This window comes from Cygnus olor, chromosome 7 (genome assembly GCF_009769625.2).
Source record: "Cygnus olor isolate bCygOlo1 chromosome 7, bCygOlo1.pri.v2, whole genome shotgun sequence".
NCBI classification, from domain to species: Eukaryota; Metazoa; Chordata; class Aves; order Anseriformes; family Anatidae; genus Cygnus; species Cygnus olor.
The window spans coordinates 25,076,486-25,102,882 of record NC_049175.1 but is presented as its reverse complement, the minus strand read 5'-3'; the positions used below and the strand labels follow the sequence as shown (position 1 = coordinate 25,102,882).

The 26,397-nt window shown below is 44.2% G+C and overlaps 1 protein-coding gene across 4 annotated transcripts in view; it reads right to left on the bottom strand.

Moving 5' to 3' along the window:
• NEURL1 (neuralized E3 ubiquitin protein ligase 1) overlaps nucleotides 1-26,397 on the bottom strand; it is a 155,254-nt gene that overhangs the window by 12,075 nt on the left and 116,782 nt on the right. For all 4 annotated transcript variants that reach the window (XM_040564099.1, XM_040564098.1, XM_040564101.1 and 1 more), the window contains exon 4: nucleotides 10,421-11,101. In XM_040564099.1, the coding sequence (XP_040420033.1) occupies nucleotides 10,421-11,101 (681 nt within the window). The remainder of the gene's footprint in view (nucleotides 1-10,420; nucleotides 11,102-26,397) is intronic.

The following is a 26,397-nucleotide window of genomic DNA, read 5'->3' as shown; positions in this document are numbered from 1 at the left end:
AAAGGTTACACCAATCCAGGGTCATACGAGGGTGGTTAAGCTCTGGAGCAGGGGCCTGAAGGCACTGTGGTATCTCTGACCCTGGGAGCACTTAAAAAACTCAACTGGTCATGGTCTTGTGCTCACTTGGCACTTAGCCCTGCTTATGAGCAGGAGGTTGGAGAAGATAATTCCCAGGGGTCCCATGTGACCTAAAATGTTGTATGATTCTATGATTTCAAGATGATAACAGCTTTCACAGGCTGCTAAAAAGAGGGAAGAAACAATCTGTTCTCCGTGAAAATTCTGCTTAAGACAAGAAATCCTGGCATTCCTAAGGCATAAGCTGAATGTTAAGGCATTTGGGTTGGACATTATATAGACAGTGAAGCACTGTAAAGCAGTCGGACTTCCTAGAGAGATTACGGCATCTCCAGCATTGGAGTGCTTAAAGAAAAGTAAGGTGAGGTAGGTCAACCCTTGGGATACCATCCAGCATTTACAATTTTTGTGAGAGTGGTTATCTGTATCCATAACTGCCCTTTTATAGAAGATCTTAAAAGTGACTAAAATGCAGCAGCTGTGGCCGTCGGAGATGCTGTTGGCTGTCTTTGTCTGTTGTGGTGAACAGGGTGGTTTCCCAGAACATTGCATTCTGCTCTCTGGGGATACCCCCTGGGGCTGTCCCAGCTTTTAAAAATACATCTTTTTGCTCATCTCTTAATGGCAGCTGTCTATGGAAAGCTGTGCCACTGAAGTTTTTAAGTCGGCAAACAGGACAGATACAATGGCAATATTCCCTAAAAATACATGAAATTTGCCAATTAACATTCCCCCCTTAACTCTCTCATTTATAACAATATTATTTGTACATTTCTTTCTCATAACAAAGTTCTAAGAATAGTACTTATTACTGTGTAGGCCCCAGAGAGAATATCAGAAAACAACCACAACAGCAAAACCAGGTGGGTAGTAGCAATGTGCTGTCTGTATTCTCCTTCTGAACGTGCTCAGGGACATTTGCTACACTGCAAGTAAATACCCAGGGCATTTCTGTGACCTGGAGCAGGCAGTAGCTGCCACGAATCTGTTCAGCAGCTCTCCCAACCCACTGCTAGCAAGCAGCACATGCAGACTCCCAGACTCCAACTCCAGCTGAGATGGTGAGAACAGAACAGTAATACCAAAGCGTAGGTTGCTTCCTTATTACTGCTGTCTTCGGAAGAATGAATGAGTGCCATTTCAAGGTGTTCATAATGTATTTCTTCATCTGGTATCTGTTCCTGAGGGAAGAGATAGAAGGGCAAGGCCATTCATGGGACTCATATAATGACAACGGGCTGAACTCCATCCTATTATGAAAAACATCTATCAGTCAGTGAAAGGTGCCCAGCAATTTTGGGGGATTTGAACACAGTATTTCTTGTGCTGTCTCAGATGGGGAGAAGTGTTCATGATCATAAGGAGACAAAAGACTACCCATTTTACTAAATCTCTGTCTTCCTCTCTTATTCCTTTCCCCCTCATAATTAAATTCAACATTATATGATCCCACTGCACTTTTTCGGATCCTAACCAGGAGGCCTGCAAGCACAATGTTTCTTTTGGAGCACTGGGACTGTACTCATGGAATTCTTGCAGACACCAGGCTCCACAGGCTGAAAATCTCTGCTGCTTTGAAGTGGAAATGCAGTATTGCATAGCCTGGAGACTTTGCTTTCAAGGAAGAAAGAAGCAAACCAACCAGCGAAACCCAGGCTTTGCTGGCTACCAACAGGAATGAATAGTATGACTTCTGCCCCCAGAAGGGTTTCTGGCAATACCAGGGGCCTATGGCAAGCACCACCTCATGTGGTTCATTCACTTCCTGCTAATTGCATTACTTGTCTAGGCTGTTAATGACTATTTCACAAATATTATAAAAATAACGTATACCCACTGCCTGCACTCCAGGGCTAGCCTTTGAACTCACCCAACTTAAACTTCGTTTTTCCTGGCTCACAGGATGCTATCAGTAAATGACCACTGCTGTCCAACTTTAACGGGCCTTCCCCACCCATACCCATCACAAGGACTATGCCAGGATCTTAAGTAAACATTGTACCTGAAAGAAAAAATAGGGGAGCATCCTGCCATAGCTTCTAAGAAAGATAAAGTCTTACACAACATACTTACTTGCACATATGTTGATATCCCTTTCTTGTTTTAACACATCTGTTGCATAAATACAACAGCTAATAAAGACCAGATAATTACCAATAGTAATCACAGATTTTCAATGTTGTTCCATGCGTCCGCAGGTTCCAGAGCTTCCAGCACGCAGTGTAAATGACTAGATCAGATGCTGAAATCTGGCTGCAGCTTTCAATTGGCACTTTTAAAGGTGCACAAGAGAACCATGCACTTCTCATACATTTTAGTCCAGTGAGCACCTGGCAGTCCCATTCATTTAGCTGTCTTACAAAACTCTCAATTTGATTTCTATTTGTTGGGAACCAGATTTTTAAGCCTGTCAGCTAAAATAATTTTCCTATCTCAAAATCTATTCAATATATGTTCTCACGTTTAACACTGTGCATGTATGAGGGCCATTGATTTTGTTATCTCGATGGAATTAAGGCTCTTTGAAAAATCTGGCACAAAAATCTGTGGGTACTGAGCTCATGTAAACAGCTGACTGTGGAGGTCTGTCCCATAACACACGTGCTCCTACGCTGTGAGCAAGCTGAGAGGTTACAGAGACTGGATACTACAGCAACGTAACCCTGTAAAGTGTCATATCTTCACTTAATCTTACCTGCTACAGATCTTTGGCCTTATACTGACCCCTAGTACATGACAACCTGTGGTAAATAACCATATGCAAGACTCTTGTAGGACCTCAGTTTCAGTCCTTACTATTTTTTAATGAAAAGTCTCATAGTTTTCTGCTCCTGGATGTAGCCTGCGTGGAACTTTACCACTTCATTTTTTTCCTCTGTTCACCCTTCCATTACAGAAAAAAAAAAAGAGTAGATACATACCTATATTCATTACAGAATGCAGACTTTGGTGGAATTACACAGCTGTTTTGCATATTACAAGAGCAAAAGCCAATACTGAAGATGCAGTCAGAAACCTGGAACTGTACACTAATGTGCCTTCCCTTGACCTTGCAATCTCGTGGCAGGACACAGTGTACTGAGATCTCCTGGGTTCTTTCCCCTGTCTTCTCAGAAAGTGAGACAAGGTTTCTCTTGATATTCACCAGACAGATCTCTCACTTGACACCGATACCGGAAATCTTGGTATTCCTTCAGTGGTACATCCACAAAAAGGTGGGCCTTATAAAGACAAGCTTTGCAAGGCCTAAATTCTTCTACATTATATTTCAGTAACTGGCTTTCACTAATGCAAATGCTCCATCAGCTGTAGAGAGAGCTGCAAACACCAACCACGGTTTTAGCGAGCTTGTCTCAGTGCTAAAATAACAGCTGTTCCCTCAGCACGCTCTCTGTTCCAAAGGGTAGCCATGTAAATTTATGCATATTATCACATTTTCTTGCCTCCAGTCAAGGCTGCAGGAGAGCTATTCTGTCCCATGGGGCCACCCAGGTCTTGCACAAGAGGGACTTTTGAATACATCATGGTAAAACAGAGGAACAAAGCACCTGTAGCTGCATGGGCACATGGTAGTTAAAGATCAACAATAATGCTAGGGAAGGATGTAATCATATCCATCACTTCTGAATGCTATAAAACACATGTATTTACACAGCCAGTTGTTATGTTCCCACGGTGATGGGAACAATACAGCATTGACCAGAAGCCAGAGCTTCCTTCCCCTTGGGCTCACTGTTTGTGGCCAACCACGCTCTCAGAGCCCGGGCTCTGTACTGCAGTTCATCTCTACCTCTCAGGTGACTGACATCAGTTGATGATCCATGGGGAGTTTTGCATTCAACATCTCCTGGGCGATTTTAATTCTGAACAGAACAATACTGCATTTCTGAGCAGAACAATGCTACATTTTGTCCTTTGCGAGGCCGTGAAAACACAAGGAATTTTGCATTGTGCTACAGAAATGTCCAGAAAAAGGTCAAAAAGCAGCCTGGCAGATTCTGCATGCAAAACCAGAAGGCTTATGTTTGCAGATGGGTGTCAGACTTAACCACGGTTTCGGGAAGCAGAAGTTAGATAACAAATCACACGTAGAACAGTTCAGACTTTCTTGTGGATCAGAGAAGGAGTGTGCTTTACAGTTTCTCTAGAGTATTGCTGTCTGCTGTGTCCAGAAGGGCAGCAGGGCACCAGCACATCCATTATTTGCTGTGCAGTTAAGCAGGAGAAATGAAAGCTCCAGACGCTACAGCCCAAAATGCTGTCTGAAGCCAAAGAGCACCTGGCAAACTTACAGGCCATCTGGTGTCCCTCCTGACCCGAAGGGTGAAGTTCAGTGGTTAATCAGCACTTCATCCTGAAAAGTCCTGCGGGCATGGACACAGTGTGATGAGCATCTAGCTGAACCGAAGTGGAAGGGCCTCGAAGGGGGCTCCATCTCACTTTCTAGACCAACAAAGCACCCAGACAAATGCTTGGATCAACAAGAGGTCAAAACTGAGCCTGGATTAAGTAGCTGAAATGTATGAAGAATGAGAATTGGAGCTTTCATCTTGTTTAAGAAAATAAAAAGCCCTCTAAAAGAGCACAGGTATTAATTACTCTGACCAAAAAGGGTCCTGTTCATAAACCGTGCCTTTTCCGGCTCCATCTCAAAAAGGCCCTTGGACTCAGGGTAATTGGGAGACTACAGCAAAAGTGGTTCTGTGAGCACAAGGAAAACTGCTGCCTAACCCAGCTGCTCCAGCGCTATGCTCTGCCTGGAGGGACGTGTATAAATAGGGTGGCAGATACATACAGGAGATAAATACTTCCACTTTTCTTGGCCAGCACTGCTCTGATTTCTATGGGACACGCTGCTGGATGAAAAGGGGTTTGAAAAAGAAGGAAAAGCAAGAGTTTAGTCTGCTATGTCACTCTCTCAGTAGCCACAATAACTAACATTTGCCAGTGCTGGTTCACAGAATAGGCAGATTTTATCTCCTGACAGATGAGCTGTAATTCAAAGAGACCTGTACATGATCCCCTATCCTGTATATTCACTGTAGGCAGGCAAAGACGTTATGAGATAAGGGATATCTATACATCACTTTTTATGAACATCTCATTGCATCCAGGGATAGTTTATTATCCTAGTCACGATAATCACTTTTACTCTTACGGAGGAAAGCGTAGAGAGGGCGAGATATTCGCATGCCCTGGGGCTGTCACTTGGAGGAGGTCTGTTTGCTTTACCCAGCCTCTGCCCAGATGCTGGCTGATAGCTCAGCACACGGGTTAATGCTCGCTGACTTACCCATGGCAGGAGTGGGTCCGTGTGTCACATGTGACAAGATCTTTAGCTGGATGGCACAAGCCACAAGCAGGTACTAATTCTGACACTGCTGACGCTGACCCCAAGAGACAAGCATCTGACTGCATCCAACTCTCCATGACCATGCTGTTTTCCAAGAGACAAGTTGTAAGCACTTTGACCACTCTCACAATACAGTTTCCCTTTGTGCTAATTCTCCTTCAAAGCATTAAATGGAAAACAGGACATGAATGGAGAGATCTACGCAGGGCTAGAATCAAGCTCAGAAGTTCTGGGCAATGTCATGCTCCTGTGTAGGTCTTCCAACTTAACATTAGCAATATGTACTTCACTTGCAAAGATAAAACCACATACAAGAGGAAGGTTTCTAAAGAGGCATCTATTAATACAAGAGGACTTCTTCTGAAGAGGAACCGATTATTAACTCTCTTCCCTCATTTTTCATGTGCTTTCACAGTGTCCTCCTTAAGCCCCTTATTCCCATTTTGCTGACTGCTGCTGCAGGAAATCCCAAGGACCCAGGGATTCACAGTTGTTCTGTCCTGGTCAGCTCTTGCCCCCTGCCCCTTCCCTGCTCTGAGCCCATTGACAAAGTTCAGCGAAGTCTGAAAGGAGGATGGAAACCTCAGCAACAATTGATTTCTAAATATCTTGCAGTGGGTGCCTAAGAAGGCGTTCCAGCTCAATGCACACTGTAAAGGAGGCAGGAGAGCTTAGCCCATGCACGCTCTGCATTTACACAGCATGGATGTGAATACACGTACCCACACCAAATGCAGGCTCTTGGTCAGCATGAGGATGCATCCAGGGAGCTGCAAAATTGAGCAGCTGTTGCAGAGGGGCTGGAGATACTGAAGTGCATATGCGGACAGGACACAGATAAGCTGGCAACTCAGCTTCATCAGTACAACTGCTGATGGAACATATCATGTCATTGCTCAAAAGAAGACTTCAATATTACTGGAAAGGATGAAATTCACAAAGGAAACCACACACACAGACACATGCAAAAATATAAAGGAGAAGAAGGATGATGTTTTACGTTCTGGTGATTCACTCTGAGACACAAGAAAATGAAAGAATCTCCCCAACCATTTGGCTCCCCAAATACTAAATATATAAACTTGTTGCTGTGATAGCTCCTCCAGACATGAGTCATACATTTTAAACCCTTATGGGGTTGATCAATTTAACTTCATAAATGAATTACACCACCAAAACCAGACCAATGTATCCAGACTGGCTCGTTTCAGTCTTTCAAAGCTGTTGCTAAAACTGTGTGAGAGTCCAAACGCTTACCAGCAAAAGCTGAAAACAGTAAATAAACTTTAATAGGCTGTTTTTGTCTACTGTACAGGAACAATGCCTGAAAACAAAACAAAACAAAACAAAACAAAACAACCCAAACCAGAACTAACAGAATTCCTGAAGGATGTGCAAACTGTTTCATTTCTACATGCCTGATGATCTGGGTTTCAGTTTGGCTGTCCTACATACATAACCCACAGAATTTCTGAATCAAGACCAGCACTTTACATATAAAATATTTAGAAATGCTTCCAATACTGACAAAAAGATCTATTGCCTCCCTCAATAGCTCGTTCCTGTAGCTAATTACCCTCACTTATGTCTAATTTAAATGTGTCCCTTCATTTGCCAGCAGCTTGATATTCTTATGCCAGTATCTGCTACATTAATGCACTTTCCTCTTTCATTTATCTTCCCTCCATGTAGTAAAGTTGCCTTTTAACCTTTTGTTTGCAATAACATTGACATCCTTCCACCTCCCTTTGAAGATGGCTGTGGTCTCTCATCATGCTATAGTGGTGCTTGGGTTTCATTTATTTTCCATGTGGTAGGGAGGCAAAAAAAAAAAAAAAAAAGTTTCCAACATCATCTTCATTTTCTGCTTTTTTTTTCTCCTGAAGCAAACACATTGCCAGCATAAGATGCCAGGCTGATAAGACTGGAACAAAAGTCAGAATTCTTTACTATCAAACCAACCTCACACTGCCCTGCTCTCCTATAGAGTGCTGTAAGACCATCAGCCTGGGTAGAGATGGTCTCCCCTGATATTTAGATTAGGAAATGCTGTACCAATACCATGGAACAGCTGCTGGCAGCAAACAACAGCTTCCACAGTAAAGCCACTAGCCAGGAGAGCCCTGAGCTTGGTCCTTCTCTGGATCAGGATCAAATAACTAATCTCAGGTTGTGAACTGTATTACTCAGTGAAATACCATGAGCCTTCCTTGATTTGGTTCCCCAAATCAAAAATAAACCTTCTCTAGATTCAAGGGTGGTGTTGTTGCTTTCCACATTCTCCATCCTCCCAGAAAAGCAGAAAAGATGGAGAAGAAGCAGAAACAGCAACTTTCATTTGCTGTGTTTTATGGTTCACTGTGTGTGTGTGATGTTCTTTTAATACTGCATAACAGTGCTTTGATTATTCCAATAATGACATGCCCCCAGAAGAAGAATGACATCTGCTATATAAGATAGGTTTGGTACAATTATGCCTCTTGCAGTATTTCTGTCTCATTTCTTTCAAGGACATGGAACTTCACGTTTTCCATTAAAGCTAGAAAAGATGACTATAAACATGTCTTTTCCTGTGATATAAAGCTCAAACTACAAAAGATAGATCACACAAAATTATTCCTGCTTGCATTCTGAAGACGGAGCTTGTCATTAGAAAGATGAACACTTTATATTCTTCTTACATTTTCTAATATTATAATGACAGATATTATGGCAAGTGCCATAATCTGTTCCACTGCTGTGCAAACATTGCACATCACCTCCCTAATAGCACTGCAAAAGCTAGAGATGGAAGTTCATTATTTTCTTTGCCTTCTATCAGGGTATTGATGATCTATATAATTACTGCAGGTGCAGAGATGCGCAGTGGTGAGACAGCACCGGCAGTTTTCTGGGCAGCAGCACTGTGCTGATACTGGGAATGTAGTGCTTCCAGCATTATTATACTGGAAAAATAGGTCTGAAAAGCTTGGTTTGTATTTGAACACTTGTTAAAGATTACAGGCAAGCTCCTATTTCATAGCTTTTAACTGGGACACAGCAGCCTGCTGCCCAAGCTGACGTAGCTAAAGCTGTATGCCCCGCAAGGTCCTACCCTTACCTTGAGCAAGGCAAGGTCAGCAGGTTCAGTTATCTTCATTTGCATCTCACGTAAGAACAATAACCCATTTTCAGCTTCTCCTCCAGTGACAGAGGCCAGGAGACGTCTGTTATGTGCATACAAATACAGGTAGTGTGGAGTTTTCCAGCTCAGCAGATTTCCATTGGAAAACATGGATTTATCTAAAACATTTACTGGGAGTGTACCAGTTTGGGCAGAACTTGTGAGCAGGTAGGGAGGACACCCATGGTGACTGGGAGGTAACTTGCTCAACAGGAGGTTTGCCCAGGATGCAGGAGGCCCACTTGGGCACCACCCAAGTCAGTGCTCTGTTGAATTCTGTATGAGGACATGAATCTATCTTCTGGTGAGACACATCCTCTCTGACCGGTTTCAGGACCTATTACATACAAACAGGCTATTCACTCTGTGCAAAAGTGCCAGAATTAGTGATCTCATATGAAAGGGAGTACTGGTCGATGACTTAGTTTTACCAGAAGCCCATTGACCTGAGGATGTTTTCCTTCTTACGTATAAAGAAGCATTTAATCTTCCTGCTTGGACTGGGATCTGTTTGACTTCACCTACCATTATCAAAATTATGTGTTGGTGGACAGCAGAGCTAGCCATGGATTACATACAGTACCCTCCGCAAATGTAATCAGGTTGAATTATCAGGGATTGAGTCCTGTGCTCCTAGAAATAAATCGTAGTATTACATTTGTCATCTGTGATCCTTTAATAGCCACAAAACACTGACAGCAAAGGCCTATGGTCAACTTTAAGCAAATCGTTTAGGGCACTTTGGACTGTGGTTAATGTGAACTGGACCCTGCAGACAGATATGTGTGTTCATAACAATTTATCTTCAAAGACTCTCCAAAAATCCTAAGAAAAGAGGTGTTTGTTTGGGTTTTAGTTGGTTGAGTTTTTCTTATTGGGCAAAAAGGGTATTTTAATAGTTAGGATTTGAAGCAAAAAGGAGCATATGTGTACTTAAATGTCTGTGAGTATAACAGTGTAAACAAGAAAGGAGCTCTTTCAAATAATCTCCAGTTAGCACAGGGCCAGGAATTACATCATGTTGTCAGAAGCCATCAATTACTTTCTGACAGCAGAACCATGATAAGGTCCAAATTCAAGGTCAACTACATCCTACACTTGTGGCCTTGTGAAGACGCTTGCCCAATATCCACACACAAAGTGGATCAGTCACTTTTATCTTTCTTTTTTTTTTTTTTCTTCTGATTCTCTCCCCCATCCCACAGGGGTGGGGGGTGAGCAAACGGCTGTGTGGTGCTTGGCTGCCTGCTGGGTTAAACCACAACAAGAAGGAAACCCCTCTCCTGTTGTGCTGGTCAGTGCCACGCTCTGTGCACATCTGGCATTATGAAGCACGGGGCTTCCTCTCCGCCTTCCAGCCTGCCTCTCACGTATGAGCCTAGGGGAAGCAATGGGACTGCTTCTGGGGACTTAGACTTGCCAGAGAGCTAATGCACAGAAAAGGGAATCAGATCTCATTTTTCTTGCTGGCTATGCCCTGGATTATCTCGTCCCAAAGCACCTCTCCTCCCCCTTCCTTGCTTCTCCCAGGTCAATGGTGACTCATCGGTACTCATTGGAGGTCTCTGCAGCTTAATTCGTTATCAGAAAAAAAGATTTGAGACTGTCAGATGAAAGATACTACAGAAGTGGAAAGAGGTATGTCTTGTAACTCTGCAGCCATGCACTACGTACATTATTTTATTTTCCCTTAAAAAAAAAATTATACCTGATCCTAGAGTAGGGAGGGAGCTTTTTCATTCATTCCCACTACCCCTCCCCACAGCACGTCCCACCTTGCTGTTTGTGCACGAGGCTTTGGGAAGGGCAGGGGTCGGACATACCCAACAAACGGATCTGCATGACGGCACCGTGTAAACCAAAGAACATCCAGAGGGGCTGGGAAGAGTCCACGCAGACCTGCATGCCGGTGCTGGCACCGTTGTGACTCAGGTGCAGCTCGCCGTCCAAATTCACCATAAATCCCAAGATGTCTCCACTCTGGAGGGACACCAGGACCCGGCAGACAGCCCAGAACTCCTTCCGATCGACCAGGGACTCAGGGTTATAGGGGAGGTCGCTGGGGCGCAGGGTGCTGGGGTCGCAGGACGTCACCCCGTAGGACAGCGTCCCCGTGCGTGCGGCATTGGACTTGTTAATCTTGACGAAAATGGTCTCGTTGATCCGAAGGGGTCTGCTGGTGAAAACCAAAGTCCTCTCCTCCCGGGCGTGTTCCAGGCGGGCCACGGTTTGGTCATCGAGGATTTTGACGTGGGCTCCCCGGAGGTGGTGGAAGCGGAGGTCGCTCTCGAGCTGGGAGGGGAGGAGGTGGGAGTGCTGGGAGTTGAGGGAGTTCTGCGGGATGGGGCACGTGGTGGCCGTCACGTGGAAGCTCTCCTCCTGCAGGTTGAGGTCGCACAGGCTGACCGAGAGGCGCGCATCCTCCGTCTCCTGCCGCAGCGAGGGCCGGCGGATGGCAGTGAAGGAGCGGGGCCGCAGGCAGTCGGGAGGAATGATTTCGCTGTCTGCAGGGAAGGGCAGGAGAAAACAAAAGAGGTGTCACTGCAGAGAGAATGGAAAGTGCCCGGGAGTTTGCAAATCGCTACCGGTTTGATTCAGATGTTTAAAAGGGAAAATCAGAGACCTGCTGCCATTAATACATTTTCCCCTTTAAAATATGGGAGCAGAGTGCCTTAAAAAGTATTTGCATTTGATTGCTGTTCTTGTGCTGTCCACACCAGCACCACCATTTTCAGCTTCTGAGTAGGCGGACTCAAAATCGATGGAAAGAATTGACCAAGGGAGGGTCTCCTTGGAGAGGGGAAGCAGAGTGTAAATATATGAAATACACCTCGAATGTGCCAATCAATATCCATGCAGGCTCTGAGTTTTCATATCCTGGTCGTTGTCTACAGCAGTTCTCATAGATCTAGGAAATGAATTTCTAACTAGATATTTTTTGCTTTGAAACAAATGCTATGTTCAGTTCTAATTTATTTATCATCATATGAAATTTAATTTGTATTCCTGCATATAATTAATCATTAGTGGTCTGGTCCTTACTGCAAACCAGTACAGATATGGATTTCACAGTGTAGAACTTGGGCATATGCTGTTTTCTATAAATAACATACAATCATTTATTATCTCCAAGACAAATAATCAAAAATCAAACCCATAGATATATAACAAAGAAAGATGATGCTTACGTATTCGTACCCATCAGTGGAAACAGAATTGAACCTTATCCTCTTTGTTAGTCTCACCTGCTGTTTCAAGAGCTAATCATCAATTTATTCACTTCTTTTTTTTTTCAATTTATTTCACTTCTTTTTCCAGGGAACATAAGCACCTGCCTTTTATGCTTAAATTACTTTTATTTAACATATTCTTAGCTACACTGTTACCATAGAAATTTCAAAGAGCAATATACTGAGAAGAAAAAAAAAAAACACATTACTTGAACAGATTATAAAAGTAAGCTGAGATAATGCAAAGATTTGTACATATGCTTAACTTTCTGTGCTACACGAAGCCTATCAGCGTCAAGAGACCATTCTCCGTAAGAAAGCTGAGCATGCGGAGAATTCTCTGCAAAAATTACAATAAGCTATGACCCATATTGACTATTCGTCCACAGGAGCTATGCCTGCACCAGGCCTGAAGACTGCGTTGTGGCTTCAAGCCAGGCTCCAAATGACATGAGGTGGGACCACCCCATATAACACAATCCCCTGACAGCGGCACGAAGCAACACTGCCTGATCCCAGCCTGGGACCTGCCGCAAACATGGCACAAGGTGGAAAAACAAGAAGAGGAAGAGGGGCAGAGACTCATTCCTAACCCGTGGGTGAGACCCTTGCAGGGCACACCTCTTCCAGCCATGTCTCCTTGGGATTTTCTTTTATGACAACAAAAGAGCAGGAACCGAGGTTATTTCAGGATTTTCCCCATGGGATGAGCCCTCTCCTGGTACACCAGAGTAGTGGTTCTACCCTGGTGCGCCAAAGAAGAATGCCAGCTTCTGAATAACCAACATCTCCCGCAATGGGTGAGGTCTGACTAACAGCCGTTCCTGCCCATCTCTTCTGGGAGACCTGACAAGAGCACACCCACACACAGTTTGGCTTCAGTAGGGATCTTTGCTTTGCTTAAACTGGGTTATTCCAGGCTTCTCTTTAAATAAGCTGCTATTACAAGGGAAGCACAGTCTCAAAATAAAAAAGGGCTTTGTTTCTCATATTTGATTTTCCCCAAACTGATATTTCATCTTCTCTTCCCAGAGGTTAATTAAAGAAAAAGAGGGAAAAATAAAATCAAAAATTACCCCAAGTAATTTAGAAGCAGGTTGCATTAATGCTTTGTAATATATGGGCTAGCATTTGCATTGCAAGTGCCTCTACTGGATAGAATTAGATTTATTTTGCCTTCTTTTGGCTGGAAATCCACAGAGGAGAACAAATTAATACTGGCAGCTGATGACAATCCTTTGGTGTAGGTGAATGGGTAGAGACCTTTCTGAATAGGAACAGAAGGTCCTTTCTATTTTATTCCCTGTAACTATGCATGTGCAGCCTGGCTGACAACTGTGATGTGCGGGTAGCTTGCAGCCAGGGTTTTGAAACAGCTTGTTTTCCACCAGGATGCTTGCATTTCCCTTTGGCTGCTGGACAAAATATCTCTTTCTATCTGAAAAGAGGTTAAGAGAGATGCAGTTCTTCCGCAGCCAAGACACATGGCAGTGATAGCAAACCAGGGTTACGCTTCCAACTGTTTTACTTAAACCCATCAGTAGCTCAGATGCCTAGCCACATAAGGGATAAGATGTCTCAAGCATATGGGATTGACTGTGAGACTTAGTTCATTAATGTTTGCAAATATCCATGGAAAAAAAAGGATTGCAGTTTACTGGCATTTGAAATAAATTTGTGAAAATTTTGAGATGCGTGTCTAAGAGATGCTGGTGTGCTCCAGGGCTCTGTTTTTTCACAAATCACAAGATAGCCAGCCAAAGAAGAAAAACAATCCCATCGCATATAAAGTAAAATGAAGTGGGATTCATCTTTTGGGGTGGCAGATAAGTTGGAAGAGATGTGGAATGCCATTTATCCAGAATAACTGATAACAGCCAAGGGCTATGAAAGAACAATTCTGGTGAAATGTGAAACAAATGGGGTGACTTTGAGCAGATTCTTTCCCCAAAGGAACCCAGAAACAAGTTGTTTTCTTCCCCCAAAGCTTCATTTACCACTTTGCTAACACAGACCCAGCTGCTCAACTGACTTTTAATGCCTACAAAGGAAGGACTCTCCATGTCAGTGTGTTCAGGAACATTTCTATTTGCAGAGACAAACCGAGAGCACACATCAAAAAGACAGAATGACTTTACGTGATGAGACTGTATAATACGAAAGGGGTCCCAGGGCCGCCACCACGCGCAGCTTGGCACAGGCTGGCTGCCCAGGTAGCTTTCCAGAGAGGTTTTGTTGACTTCTGCATCAGTACAGTTCTGATGCCGATGTTGTATTCATAAACTTTCCAGTAGTGACATACCCTTAGCCAAAGCAGAAAAGATTTCCACTAAATACAAATTTTCTGCTCCTCAGTTCAAGAACCTGAGGCACACTGAATTTTTGCAAAGGAGGCCTGACTTCACAAATTGCTTTGTATCTTTTTCTGGCTTTGTTTAATAAAAAAAAAAAAAAAGGAAAAAAAAAAGTGAGTAGGAGTGATTTATTTAGCAAAGTAGAGATGAAGGGCACTTAAGCAGTTCAGCAGTCTTCTGTTTTCTCCCCCTCTTTAGCGATGTATATCTACAAAATTTATATTCTCAGCAGCTGGTTCCTTGCATACTAAATTAACTTGAGGTATCTTCCTCAGACAAGAGGCTTCAAAGCTCTCCGTTTTCCTGCTCTGAGGGCATGGAGGAGCCTCCTGCTTTCTGCAGGCTCACAGTGACTGCAGTAACACTTTAAAACAGCGGTTACGAGGTGCCGTTGAGCAGCCAGATACAGTTGGAATCGCTGCATCCAGATCAGAAGTGTGTCACTACCGCCTGTTATTTGAACCGCTGCCAAGTGTTGACTTCCTAAGACCATCTATTTCCTTAAACGTGTAATAAAAATAATATACATTTATTACAGATATCACATGCATGCATGCTTAGTGTATCTATGTGCACATTCAAACACAAATGCATTTCTAGTCACCAGCATGCACACATCATCTCAGCCCTATACAAACCCAAAGGGGATGTACTGCCATCAGGCTGTCAAATCATTATTTCCTTCTTTTCCTTTTTTGTTTGTTACTATTGTTTGTTACTGCCTAAAGAGTTGACTTTCCAAGGTCATGAGCAGCAGGGATTCACACACCTGTAGAGGATTTGAGAAGGCAGAGTGAACTTGGCACCCACACAGATGCACGCACGTACTGGAAACTCCAGATTTAACTGCTAGCTCTAGGGAAGCTGACCTCCTCCTCTCCATGAGTTTTCTGAGACTGGAGCAAACCTCCAGCCTCACATAAATTGAGTGGGCTGCAACCACTCTCCAGAATGAGCTACAGAAGACCTAACATAAATAAATCAAACTTAAGACTTATGACTAAAACAAAACAAAATTAAAAAAAAAAAAAAAAGGAAAAAGAAAAACAAGAAACCAACAACCAAAGCTTTAAGATTTCAGGAATCAGGCTGATAACCTGATAACATAAGAACCTATCCCATTTCTAATGATCTTTCCTCCCAGGAGAGAGATGCTGAGAAGACAAGGAACAAGCTAGGGATTCCTTGTGTCTGGAGAAAATTTCTGTCCTCTGCTACTAAGTAGAATAAAAAATTGGTAAGGTCAGAACATTGCTGGCATGTTCCTCTCCTTCCAATGCACAGCCCCATGTTCTTTCCTTTCTTCTGTTCTTTGGTTTACTTCTTCACAAGTGCATTTCTCTTCTTTCGATGCCCCATTTCACCAGGTAATACTACTTTTAATGTGTACTGGTGCTCACTATGTAATTTCCATGACCAAAGAACCTCACAGGTGCTAAGCTACCAAAAGACATCCTACAGTCAGTGGCATCTACAGGATTGTACTGTGTAAATGTACAACTGCAGAAGGAGTTATACCGTATCACTCCCACCATGCTGGAGCAGCTCCATTCCTACTCAGGAGCTCAAAGGCAGGCTGCTTTTCCCACTGCCAGTGCTACCTGTCACATGGGGTTATGCAGGGAGGATAACGGGGCTTCCAGCACCTGGGCTCTTGCACCATCTCCTCCATGGTCCACAGCAGACTTGGGCAGCTAACAGTGCGTTTGGCAACACTTTGCCATTGAAGGGGATGTCTCTGAAATGTGAGGCAGATGTACTGGGCTGTAAAATAACATCACCCTCAGAGGCAATCGGGAAAAGCAACCAGTCATAAGACAAGAAGCAAACCTATGCTCCTGGAAACCCTTCCTCACACACAGCCCTGTGCTCCCCATCGTGGGAGTGCGGGTATTAATCCTGACCGCAGTCTTTGCTGCCTTTCTGAGCCAGTCATTTCGAGCTGATGCATGCTGCTGGGAACCACCACGCTTCAGCCCAGAAGTAGCCAGAGGAATTTCTATACATTGTTTATAGCTCCATTTATTATGAGCTCTAAGGCAGCTGAGGACTGAAAACTCAGCGAAATGGAAACAAATCATATTCTCACTAATCCCTCAGAAATGAAGGATGAAGATCATTGTGACCTGGGGGCAAGCAGCAATACTGGCTCCCAAATACTCTTGGCTGCCAGCTTCTCCAGCGTGTGTACAGCACCCACTCCACAGCACCACCTCTACTGGAAAGAAGAAGAGCAGCCCTGACTGGATCTGGGAAGAGGAGTATTGCTGTGTGGCCCTGGGTTCAAAATTCACCCAAATTAAGGGGCAAATGGAAGCCTATCTGCTGCAGCCTGCTGCACTCACAGTGTTTGAGATGTCCTCACTACCAGAGGATGCTCTTGCTCTAGGCTATCTCGGGCTCTGCCATGTGTATCTTAACTGTTTTACTGCACCAGGACAGGCTAAGCAAACAGGAGAGTGAAAATCACCCTTACTTAAAATAAACATGGAAAAAAAATTGAGAAGTGAAGAAAGCCGAGGCCACGCTCATGGTCATTAAGAGACAACGCTCCACTCACAGAGCACGTCCAAAGTGCTCTTGCCTGTTGGCATCGTGTCAGAGCAGACACTTGTAAAACTATTTGTTTTTCTGCAAGTTTGTACGCTCCATGTGAGGTCTGGAGAGGAGGCTGGGCTCTGCTGCGCTCAGCGTAACGCTGCCGAGACCCACACTCCCGAGTGGATGCTGCTGCTGGGATGCTGCACACTGGTCTCCCCCTCCCGTCCCTGCTTGTTACTGTTAAATCCTGAATTTATATGATCCGAGACCACTCCATTGTGTTTACTTCTCATAAACCATCAGGCGCCAGAATGCAGCTTCTCGGATCATGCAGTGAAGCCACTTTCAAGAATTATTGTAGCATGTGGGAGGCAAATGTTTAAAATCTCTCAAAGGAATGATTCAGACTAAAAACCTCCTTTGCCATATACTTAGGAATTCACTTCTACAAAGTACATTTCCCTTTATGAACAACCGAGAAATCAAACGACCCAAGTTATTGCCTCAGATCAACTATTCCTTCTCCTTGCAAAACACCCACATAGAATCAAGGACAACGGTTAAACAAACACCTACTTATACAATACCTGCACATGTGCATGTCTCTATTTGTTGATAGTATAAATAGTCCGTTTCAAATAAAGCTGCTTCCTTCTGCTCTCGTTGCTCTGGCTCCTCTCTTTTTTGCATGATTACAGAAATACATGCAAAGCTACAGCCAACAGATGATTTCACTTGTAGCAGCTATATGTGTAAGATGCCCGAGCTGCTCTTTAAGAGACAGCAAAATCTTTTCTGGGGCAAACAGCACCTAAGATCAGGACCCAGGTGCTGGGCTCTGCAGCAGAAGATGCTCCTCACCACGTGAACAGAAGAGAGAGATAAATGGTGAGAGGGAGGCAGAAAGAATTAATGTTCTTATTTTATAGACTGGAAACTGTGGGATGGGGTAAGCTGTCCAAGGGGACGGTCAATTTCTCCAGCAGAGGTCTTAATTGAAAACTCTTGGGGTTCAGCCCAAGGCACAACAAAACCGCCCCATTTCCCACGTAGCACCCTCTCATTTCCTACCTCTCCATTCAGTGCTTTATTCTCTATCTGCTGCTCCTCTGCTTCCATCTGCAGGTTCCTCTCTCCACCTCAAAACTCAACCTCCTTGGGACCCTTGTCCATTACGGGATCCCATATGGTCTGTATGAAAACTGTTGTTCAAGAATTCCTTTCTTCAACACACCAGCTTGGCGTCACTGCATGGTCAGTGGATGGCAAACATGTTTTTTATGTGCATTCCCATGGTTAACGTGGGAGTTAATGGCTACATGCAAATTTTGGCTTCCTGCTCGTTGCAATTTGGAAGCTGAGCTAACTGATACAGCAGCCATTTTCATTGCAGGAATGAGAGCCATGTAAATCAGCTGAGCCCATTTATTTGCCTACAACCAACACAGTCCAAACTAGCTTTCTTAAAAGACACTCAGGTGTCTTGCCACTATAGCTGAAAACATCAGAGAGAATTACTGCTGTAACCAAGGGGCACACATCAAAGTCCACTCCAAGGGTTACAAAGAGACCAAAGCTGGAGTTCATCTGGGGGAGAAGTCGTTCACGTTTACGCAAAAATTGTCACCAGATTTTAAAACTGGTCTGCAAAAGAAGCCAGACCACTGGCTCTGTGGAGCCAACTGCAAGGCTATGAACATCATCCGCTTTCACAGAAATTAGTGGAAATCAACAGTGCTTAATTAGCACCTCACTGGACTGGCCTTTGCTTTGTGTTCCTGTTTGTTTGGATCGAAATCAACATTTCTTTCCAGGCGTTTTGGGAGAGATTGAGCACTAAAGCTGTTTGGTTTGCATGATTCGGTTTTGGAGATGTGATAAAAATGGGATGAAAGAGAAAAACTTAGCCATTTCATTGTCACCAGCTGCTAGATGTTCGATAAAATCATTGTGCAAATCTGGTAGCTTCCTATGGCTGTTAGCACCAAATCCTGATTTTGAGGAGTGGTGCCTTTGTACCATTAGGTACATCAGGTGTCCTGCCTAAGGACGTGTCCTAAGGATACAGATATTCTCCCTTGTCTTACCAGGATTGTCACAGATTTCTTGTCATGAATGGTCAGTGCTGTACTCAGAGTACAGATGAAATATCACAGCAAAACAAATCAGAGACAAACAAACAAAACAAGCAAGCAAACAAAGAAAGAGAAAACAGATTTTAAAAGAAGGAAAGGAATGTGTGGTTACGTACTGCAAGTCTCTGAGTTGGAATATTCAGAAAGAAAAAAAATACAAAACCCTGACTTTAAGAGAATTGCAGATGTTTTTAAGCCAGAGTGAACAACTGTGGCTTCCAGGCCAGCTTAGTAATTGAATTGATCATCTGCATATTTTTTAATAACATCTAAGGAATGAAAGCATACAATTTTGTACATGGATAGACTATAGTTTAAGGTACAAAGGTTGAGTACTGACTTATAAATCATAGTTTTGGGACATGTGCTATGTAACAAAGTGCTCTGAACCAGTCTGGTTCATAACAAACATTCATGCAATTCTGCATAACATCTGTAAGCATGTCAAATTGATTTGAACATATGAAATGGCACAAAGAACATAACTAGCCTCATAGAATTAAAATAAATTACTGTTTTCCTTAGCAAATATGAATGTTTTGAAAGAGCCTGACAGTAGATTATGAAGAACAAACTTCCATACGCGTGTTATGGCTGTGGATTTGTTTTCTTTTCCACAAAAGCTGATGGTCAGAGTCTGCAGGGTGCTGGCAGCCTCTGTGTTACAAACAACACATTTTGTTTTTTGTCCAGGAAGGCTTTTCACTCTGGGTAAACTCATCTTCTCCAGCCAGCAGTCATGCAGACTGGCAGATGTCCTTCAGGTTAAGGACATGCTTAATCACTGCTACCTCTGGAGGTCGGCACCTCCTTGTCTGGTTCCCTTAAATGTGCTCATGGGTTTCCATTTGATGTTTCCTAATTCCCCATGAAGTCATAGAAATACAGTTTCAACAGAAATCAAGTGACTTGGTTTTGTGGAGACTAGTTAATCCCCATCACTCCCTCCTTAATCTATCTCCCACTAACACGCTCTCTGAATTTTACTCCTACCCCTGATGGAGTCCAGCAGGTCTGGGGGAATGGAGGTGGAAATCATCCCATGATCAGCTATTATTATTATTATTCCTGTTAGAAACCACAGAAAAGCAATCAGCACTTTTAGGATCATGCCTACACTATTTTTAATTTCAGTCCTGCCCCCCTCTGTACAGTGTCTCACCTTTTCTTTACATGTCCTCTTATTCTGTCTACCACTGTCAAATCTTTTATTACTTGTTTTAATTACCTGTGCAAGAACTAATTCTCCATGGAGTCTGACAATTGTCACTTTATCTGAAGCTTCCCGATCTTTAAATGTAAATTCCTCTTTTTTTGAAAGTTCTTTTTTTTTTTCTTCTTTATTTTCTTTCTCCATGGGGAAATTAAAGCAATAATTGCAATTCCTGGTTGTCAAATTACTTTACAGGGCCCTCTTTTCATACCCAGCGGCTCCACCAGTTATTCCTGGCACTATCATCCCTTTTACTCTCCTCATCCCCCAAAAACGTTGACCCTCTTTTATCTTTCCTATTGATGTAAGACAGTAGCTCAGAACTACATGCAGTGCTAACCCCACAGCTCTACCTTTTACCATTTACTGTCTCAGACTGCTATGGGCCCTCCAACAACTCTATTTCTAACGCTCTTTGCATTACTGTGAGAATGTTTCCATAGCATCTCAGTGCTCACAGCCAATTTCCAAGCTACATCAGACACATCCCTTTACCCCCTGAATCATCTGACAGCAATTTTCTTCAAAACAAGTGCTTTCTCCCTCCTTCCCATCCATCATCCTCCCTCCTGTGGTATTTATGTACCCTGCATTTATCCTTTTTCACCTGCTTTCATTTCCCCCTGTGTTTTCCTGCCAGGAGTAGAGATGATGAGTACTTCCCTAACTCCTCACCACATGTCCCAGCGAGAGGCTCCTACCATTGCTGACAGCTTTACAGACTGCTGAGCAGTCAACATACCAACAACCCCCTTGTCCCTGCCACAGCCTCCTCAAGGTCCAGCATCTCAACCAGCATCACTGCTCATTGACCTGAAATACACCACTAGGTCTTCCCCACTCCTTTAGGAAGCACAGAAATGCTGCCGGAGATCGCCTGAGCCCATATAGTACTGGGCCTCTTCTGGGGCTTGCTGCAGTGCCTTTTGGTCTGCTAAAGGCACGGATAAATGATGAATGGTCTGGGCATCACAGGGATTTTGCCTCCTCGCAGTTACCTAACTAACAGAACCTAAGATTACAACATTTTCTAGTGAAGACACAACCTGTGAAGGCAGTGATAACACCTAATATTTCAGTCCACTGCCTGAAGAAAAAATAGATTGAAAAGATACAGCAAGTCAGGATAACCTGAAACAAAGCACTCAGTTTATCTCACTTCCTTTTATTAAAGCAAATGACTATTGAACCAACAGCTACCACAGTTGATTTCTGGGGCTTATTTAGAAATTGCTCTGGCAATTTTCAAGATTAAAATGCTATTTCAAGACTCGAAATTGAAATATATCATTGTGAAAATAATGAAAGAAAGCAGCTACAGTTTGCCAAAATTGTTTCAATTTTTCAGCAATGACTAATTAAGTTTACAGAACATCTCTCCTCCTCCATGCTGGTTCCTCACCTAAAGATCCAACAATTATATTTCTGAAAGAATGCACATAATGCTATTTGTCCATACTATTTTCTTTGTCTTAATTCCCAATATCCACTTCTTGGAGAATTTCCACCCCAGAATCTCATATGAAGAAGCTCTCAAAAAAATTTCTGACTCATTTTCCACATGTACAAAACGGCTTTGCAGCTATTACACCCCATCTACTTCCACTCCTATTCCAGAGCTTCTATGGTCTGCAAGAGCCATTCTCCCAGTGATGCACAGGAACAGTAAATCAAGGCTTTCTTTGATGAGCTTGTTCTGAAATAGCACAACTACTGCAGTCTGCACCATCAGAAAAGTTCAGCACATGTTTGGGTCTATTCCATTTCACAACAGCATTTAAACATCCACTTCATCTAAACAAATATTTATATCCCACTGAACACAACAGGACATATACGCGAGTTCATTAGTAGTCTCAAATCAACATAATTTTCTGCACCAGAGCTACACAAGGAAAGATTTAAAAACTAAGTTCCATGACAAAAAAAAAAAATAAAGTTCTTACAGCAAACTCCAGTCTCCACCATTGTCCCATTGCATGCCGCCAGAGGAGTAAGCAGCAAAGGAGATTTCCTAAAATAGTAGCCCTGAATCAGTCATTTTAGCTGTCACAGATGGATGAAATTAGGAGGGAAGCAAAGAGGGAGAGCTGATGCTCGATTCTGCCAAGGTATGTAATTGGAAAGTTCATCTCTTCCATAAATTCTTTATATATTCAGTCATGACAAATGCCCATTAGGCTTTTGATTTCTTTACAAATTATTTTGATGCCCTGAACTAAAGAAACTATGCATCTTGTTACCAAAGTCTCACCTAACTCCTGAACAAGCAGAGGTGAATTCTGCTCTCACTTACCCCAGGGAAAGCTTCAACACCTTGGCTATCAGTAAAGCTGATTTAAATGCACAGATGATAGGACGTGGCCTCAGAAGGCTCAGACAGAATAACAGGAGGCTTTTCTGAAGCTGCAAGTTGAAAGTATAAATAAGACTAAGCCAGAGGGCCGCTGTCTGGCTGTCAATCAGGGCAGTGTGACCTTGCTGAAGCCAAGGGATTTGCGTGGAGAACAGAGTCCATCTGACGTGCGCTGCCTGATGCTGAATTCAGCTGCAGCCCCAGCAGACAAACCCTCCTCAGCCCCTTGAGGAAGGGGGCTTGAGGACTCGGGTGCCAAAGGTTTCTGCTCTCTCCACATCCCAGCTTCCTACAGCACTGCTTTTCTTCCTCTTCCTCCTCCTTTCCCCAGCTGGTGCTATAAGCTTAAAAACCCCTGGCCCTGCTGGGATCCTGGGGTTGGAGCCAGCCTGGGATGACTCCAACAGTCCTGTGCTGGACTGTCAGATTTGAGTCATGCATAGACGTAGGGAATAAAACCCTCCTGGGGCCATTTCACAGCACCAGCTATAAACATAGCACTGGAGAGACACCTGACTTTACAACTGGTTTGTGTGATAACTGATCCCTGGACCTGTCAAGGAGGGGCCAGGGGTAGCTAAGACACAGGCACCTAAAAATGCAGTGATTTATTTATTTTTTTTTGGCTCTCTTCCATTTCTACAGGGTGCTTTTCCTTTCCTTTCTGACCTCTCATTAAATGACCATGGCAGGTATCTTCCTCTGTCATTTCTCAGCAGCTGCCTTTTGCCACATGATGCCCCATTGTGCTGTCAATGCATTTTCACTAGGATTTAACATTTCAGCTGATGCCGAAGGTCACCCTCTCTGACTGACGTATGCTCTAAGCCTCTTCCTTACCTGCTGCTAATGCATTGTTTTTGCAGCTGTTTGCCTAAGACTGGGCACCAGTGCTCATTCGTGCACTTTCAGGTTTCAAACTGCTAAACTCCTACATCTTTATTGTTACCCTTTGTTATTCCATGATGCTGTACGTCTCTAATTTGGGAAATTGTTAATCAACCCTCTATTTTTCGATGGTTTATAAAGGGTGATATTTAGCTCCAGAATGTCATGAACGAGCCTGTTTTGGAGATTAGACTGAACTGAGTATAGTCAGCAACGAAAGAGTCAATACAGCAATACCACAGACAAGTACCCAGCTGAGATCTATATGGGCTAAGGAGATGGTAACCAGTACAGGCATGCAAGGATTTTTCATCCCATTAATAGACTAAATTTCTCTACAGCTTCTGCGGCAAACTTTAAAGCAGTATTTGGTGACAATGTTATTGTGAACCTCTCTGCATGTACTCTGAACTGTTGTAGGGGACTATCAAATCCTTGCTACATAATAATAAAAATTGCTGGGCTTGACTGAAATGTCTTCGCCAGCGCCAGTGGTGTCTTGTTCAGTCTGAGGAATCTGGGATGGATCCCAGAGCCAGTTATCAGAGAAAAATGGTTCTTCTCACCACTCTGCTCAGTGCACTCCAACCATTCCAGGTGCTATAATAGCACTGACTTTTAAAATGTGTGCTTGTTTTTTTTCCATTTTCAACTGGGAAAATGTTCTTTGTTACCCAGCACTGACACAGTTCGGTCATCAGAGCAAAAGTCTGGATAATTCATGTTTGCATCCATTCTTGACTGCTAAAGGATGGCAGAGGGAATGCACATAGCTAAAATCCACACATTTCTAAAAGCTGGAAGAGAGGAAAAACAGATGATGTGCTTAAATCTAGCATTACCCTAACATCTAAATCAAAGAAAAAAGGGTTACTACAGGCTGGATTTCTATTCTATGACTCTTTTTCCTATCAAAATAAGCATTAAAAAAGAGGAGTGCCACGAATTTCTCTCAGGAGAAGGCCCAGGACGCGTGCAGGCCAGGCCCACCACGCCATGCGTGCTCTGCTCCGCTTAGGCTGGAGCCTTGCTACCAGCCCCGCTTTGCTCTTTACAGGAGAGACAAAACACACGGACAGCCGTTGCCATAGCTACCCCTTTACGTCCTCGTGTCAAGTTTCCCTGAGCACAGGAATATTATTTATAAGGTGGCTTAGGTGTGCTTTGTGCCTGGCAGTTAAAAATGGCAGGTCCCATCCCAGGGGAGCTTGCGGCCTGAATTAGACATAACACAGCGAGAGGGCACGATAAACACAGCACAGCGAAAAGAGGGTCTGGGAGGGACGGCGAGCTGCCGTGCATGCACCCTGTCGGGCCTTTATTCTCCCCATTAACCCCCATAACAGTTCTGCATCCCCCCGCGGTTTTACCGCAGTGTCCTGTCAGCCACCTGTGACTGCCCAGCCATGGCAGGGCCCGACCCGCGGCCTCCCCAGGCAAGGCCACGGCCTCCATCCCGGAGCTGAGCAGGCGTCCTCCCCGCGCTCCGCTAGGGCGCAGTGGTGCACAGGCACCGACCTTGGTGCCGGCCTGGGGAGGGGGCTTAGAAACCTATGGCTTGAGTAGACTCCAAGTTCCTGCAGCCTTCCCTTCCTTTCTTCCTACATGCTATAAAGGCGTTACTAGGGGTGGGCCAGATTGCCAGCGCCAGAGAACAGAAATTGCCTCCACCTGCCGGCTTGTCGGTGGCCACCATGGGGCATCCCAAGCCCCTCCATCCCACCCAGAGAGGCGAGGTTCACCCAGCCTGCTCCTCCACGCTCTCTGACACATCAAACCTTGCAGTTCAGAGAGCTGTGGCTTGTGCTTGCTTCACGCTGTCTGCGTGTATGCTAACCTGGTGAGAGGACCTCCAAAAGCTGCCGATTAGAAGGCACCATCCTCCAGCTCTGTCTCGAGGAGGTCACCTCTACACCCCCACCTCCTGCTGACTGCTGGTCATGCCCCAGTGCCCAGGTTTGGAAGATGAGTTCCAGCTGCAGCAGGGTGTCAGTGTGGCCCTTCCCAGAGGCACCAGTGCTACAACATGCTTCACAGTCCATTTGAAATCAGCCATCCCAAGTAACCTTCACAGTCTATTTTCTCCACCTCTCAGCCCTCTGGGAAACCCTCTTCTCTCCAGAAATCTGACATTTCTTCATCCCGGCTTGTTTTCCAGGTCAGCAGCCTCATTTCCCAGCACTCCCAGTCATTCAGCATGGGTGTTTTCAATGCCGTCACTGTCTCTGTGCCTTTGCCATCTTGCTGAGTGCTCCTGCTCCATGGGTGGCTGGATGCAGAGCCCCTGGAGATGAATCCTTCGACAGCAGCTCCGTGCTTGCTCAGAGGATGCCCCGCCACTGCTGTCTGTACCTGCTATGTGTCCCAAAGCCATCACAAACACACGTATTGCCAGCCTCAGAAATCAGCAGGATGGGAATGATTCAAAGGACAGATACAAGTGAGCTGTGCAGCTAAATTCAAAGCTTGGGCAGTCCAGAGGATTGGCTCAGCAGCACTGAATTTCTCCCATGCACGTGGAGTGAAGGTGCTCACAACTATTCAGCTGTTTCTGATATTTTCCACTGAAAATATGTTGCTATGGGGCAGGAATGTGCAGCTACTACAACGCATGCTGGCAGAAGCAGCCCACAACTTCTGCTGATATTTGCAGGCCTTCTGCTGCCATCCCCATCAAGGCTGAAAATAGACCTAGCACTCAAATGAAGCATCCGTAATCCTTCATTTCTTCCCATTCCTCCCTGAAGCACAGAGACTTCACAAAAAAAACATACCGAGCGTCCCACGTGCACCCTGACATCACATCGCCGGTTTCTAATTCCTCACTGCACACGTGCCTTGAAAAAGAAATTCCTCCAGCTCCATTTTAATTCCGTGTCCTACTTGTGTCTGGAAAGCAGGTTTCCCTCCTGAGTCACCCCCCTGCTAGTAGCCACAGGTGCTGCTCAGTCCTCATTACCTTTAGCCAGAACATAAAGCCCATTCCTTGTGCTTGCCCACCTTGTTGCCCTGCTGGCTCCAATGCACCTGATCTCCCTCATTTAAACCTGACCTTAGCAAAGGTCACTCAGCTGCAGGAAGTG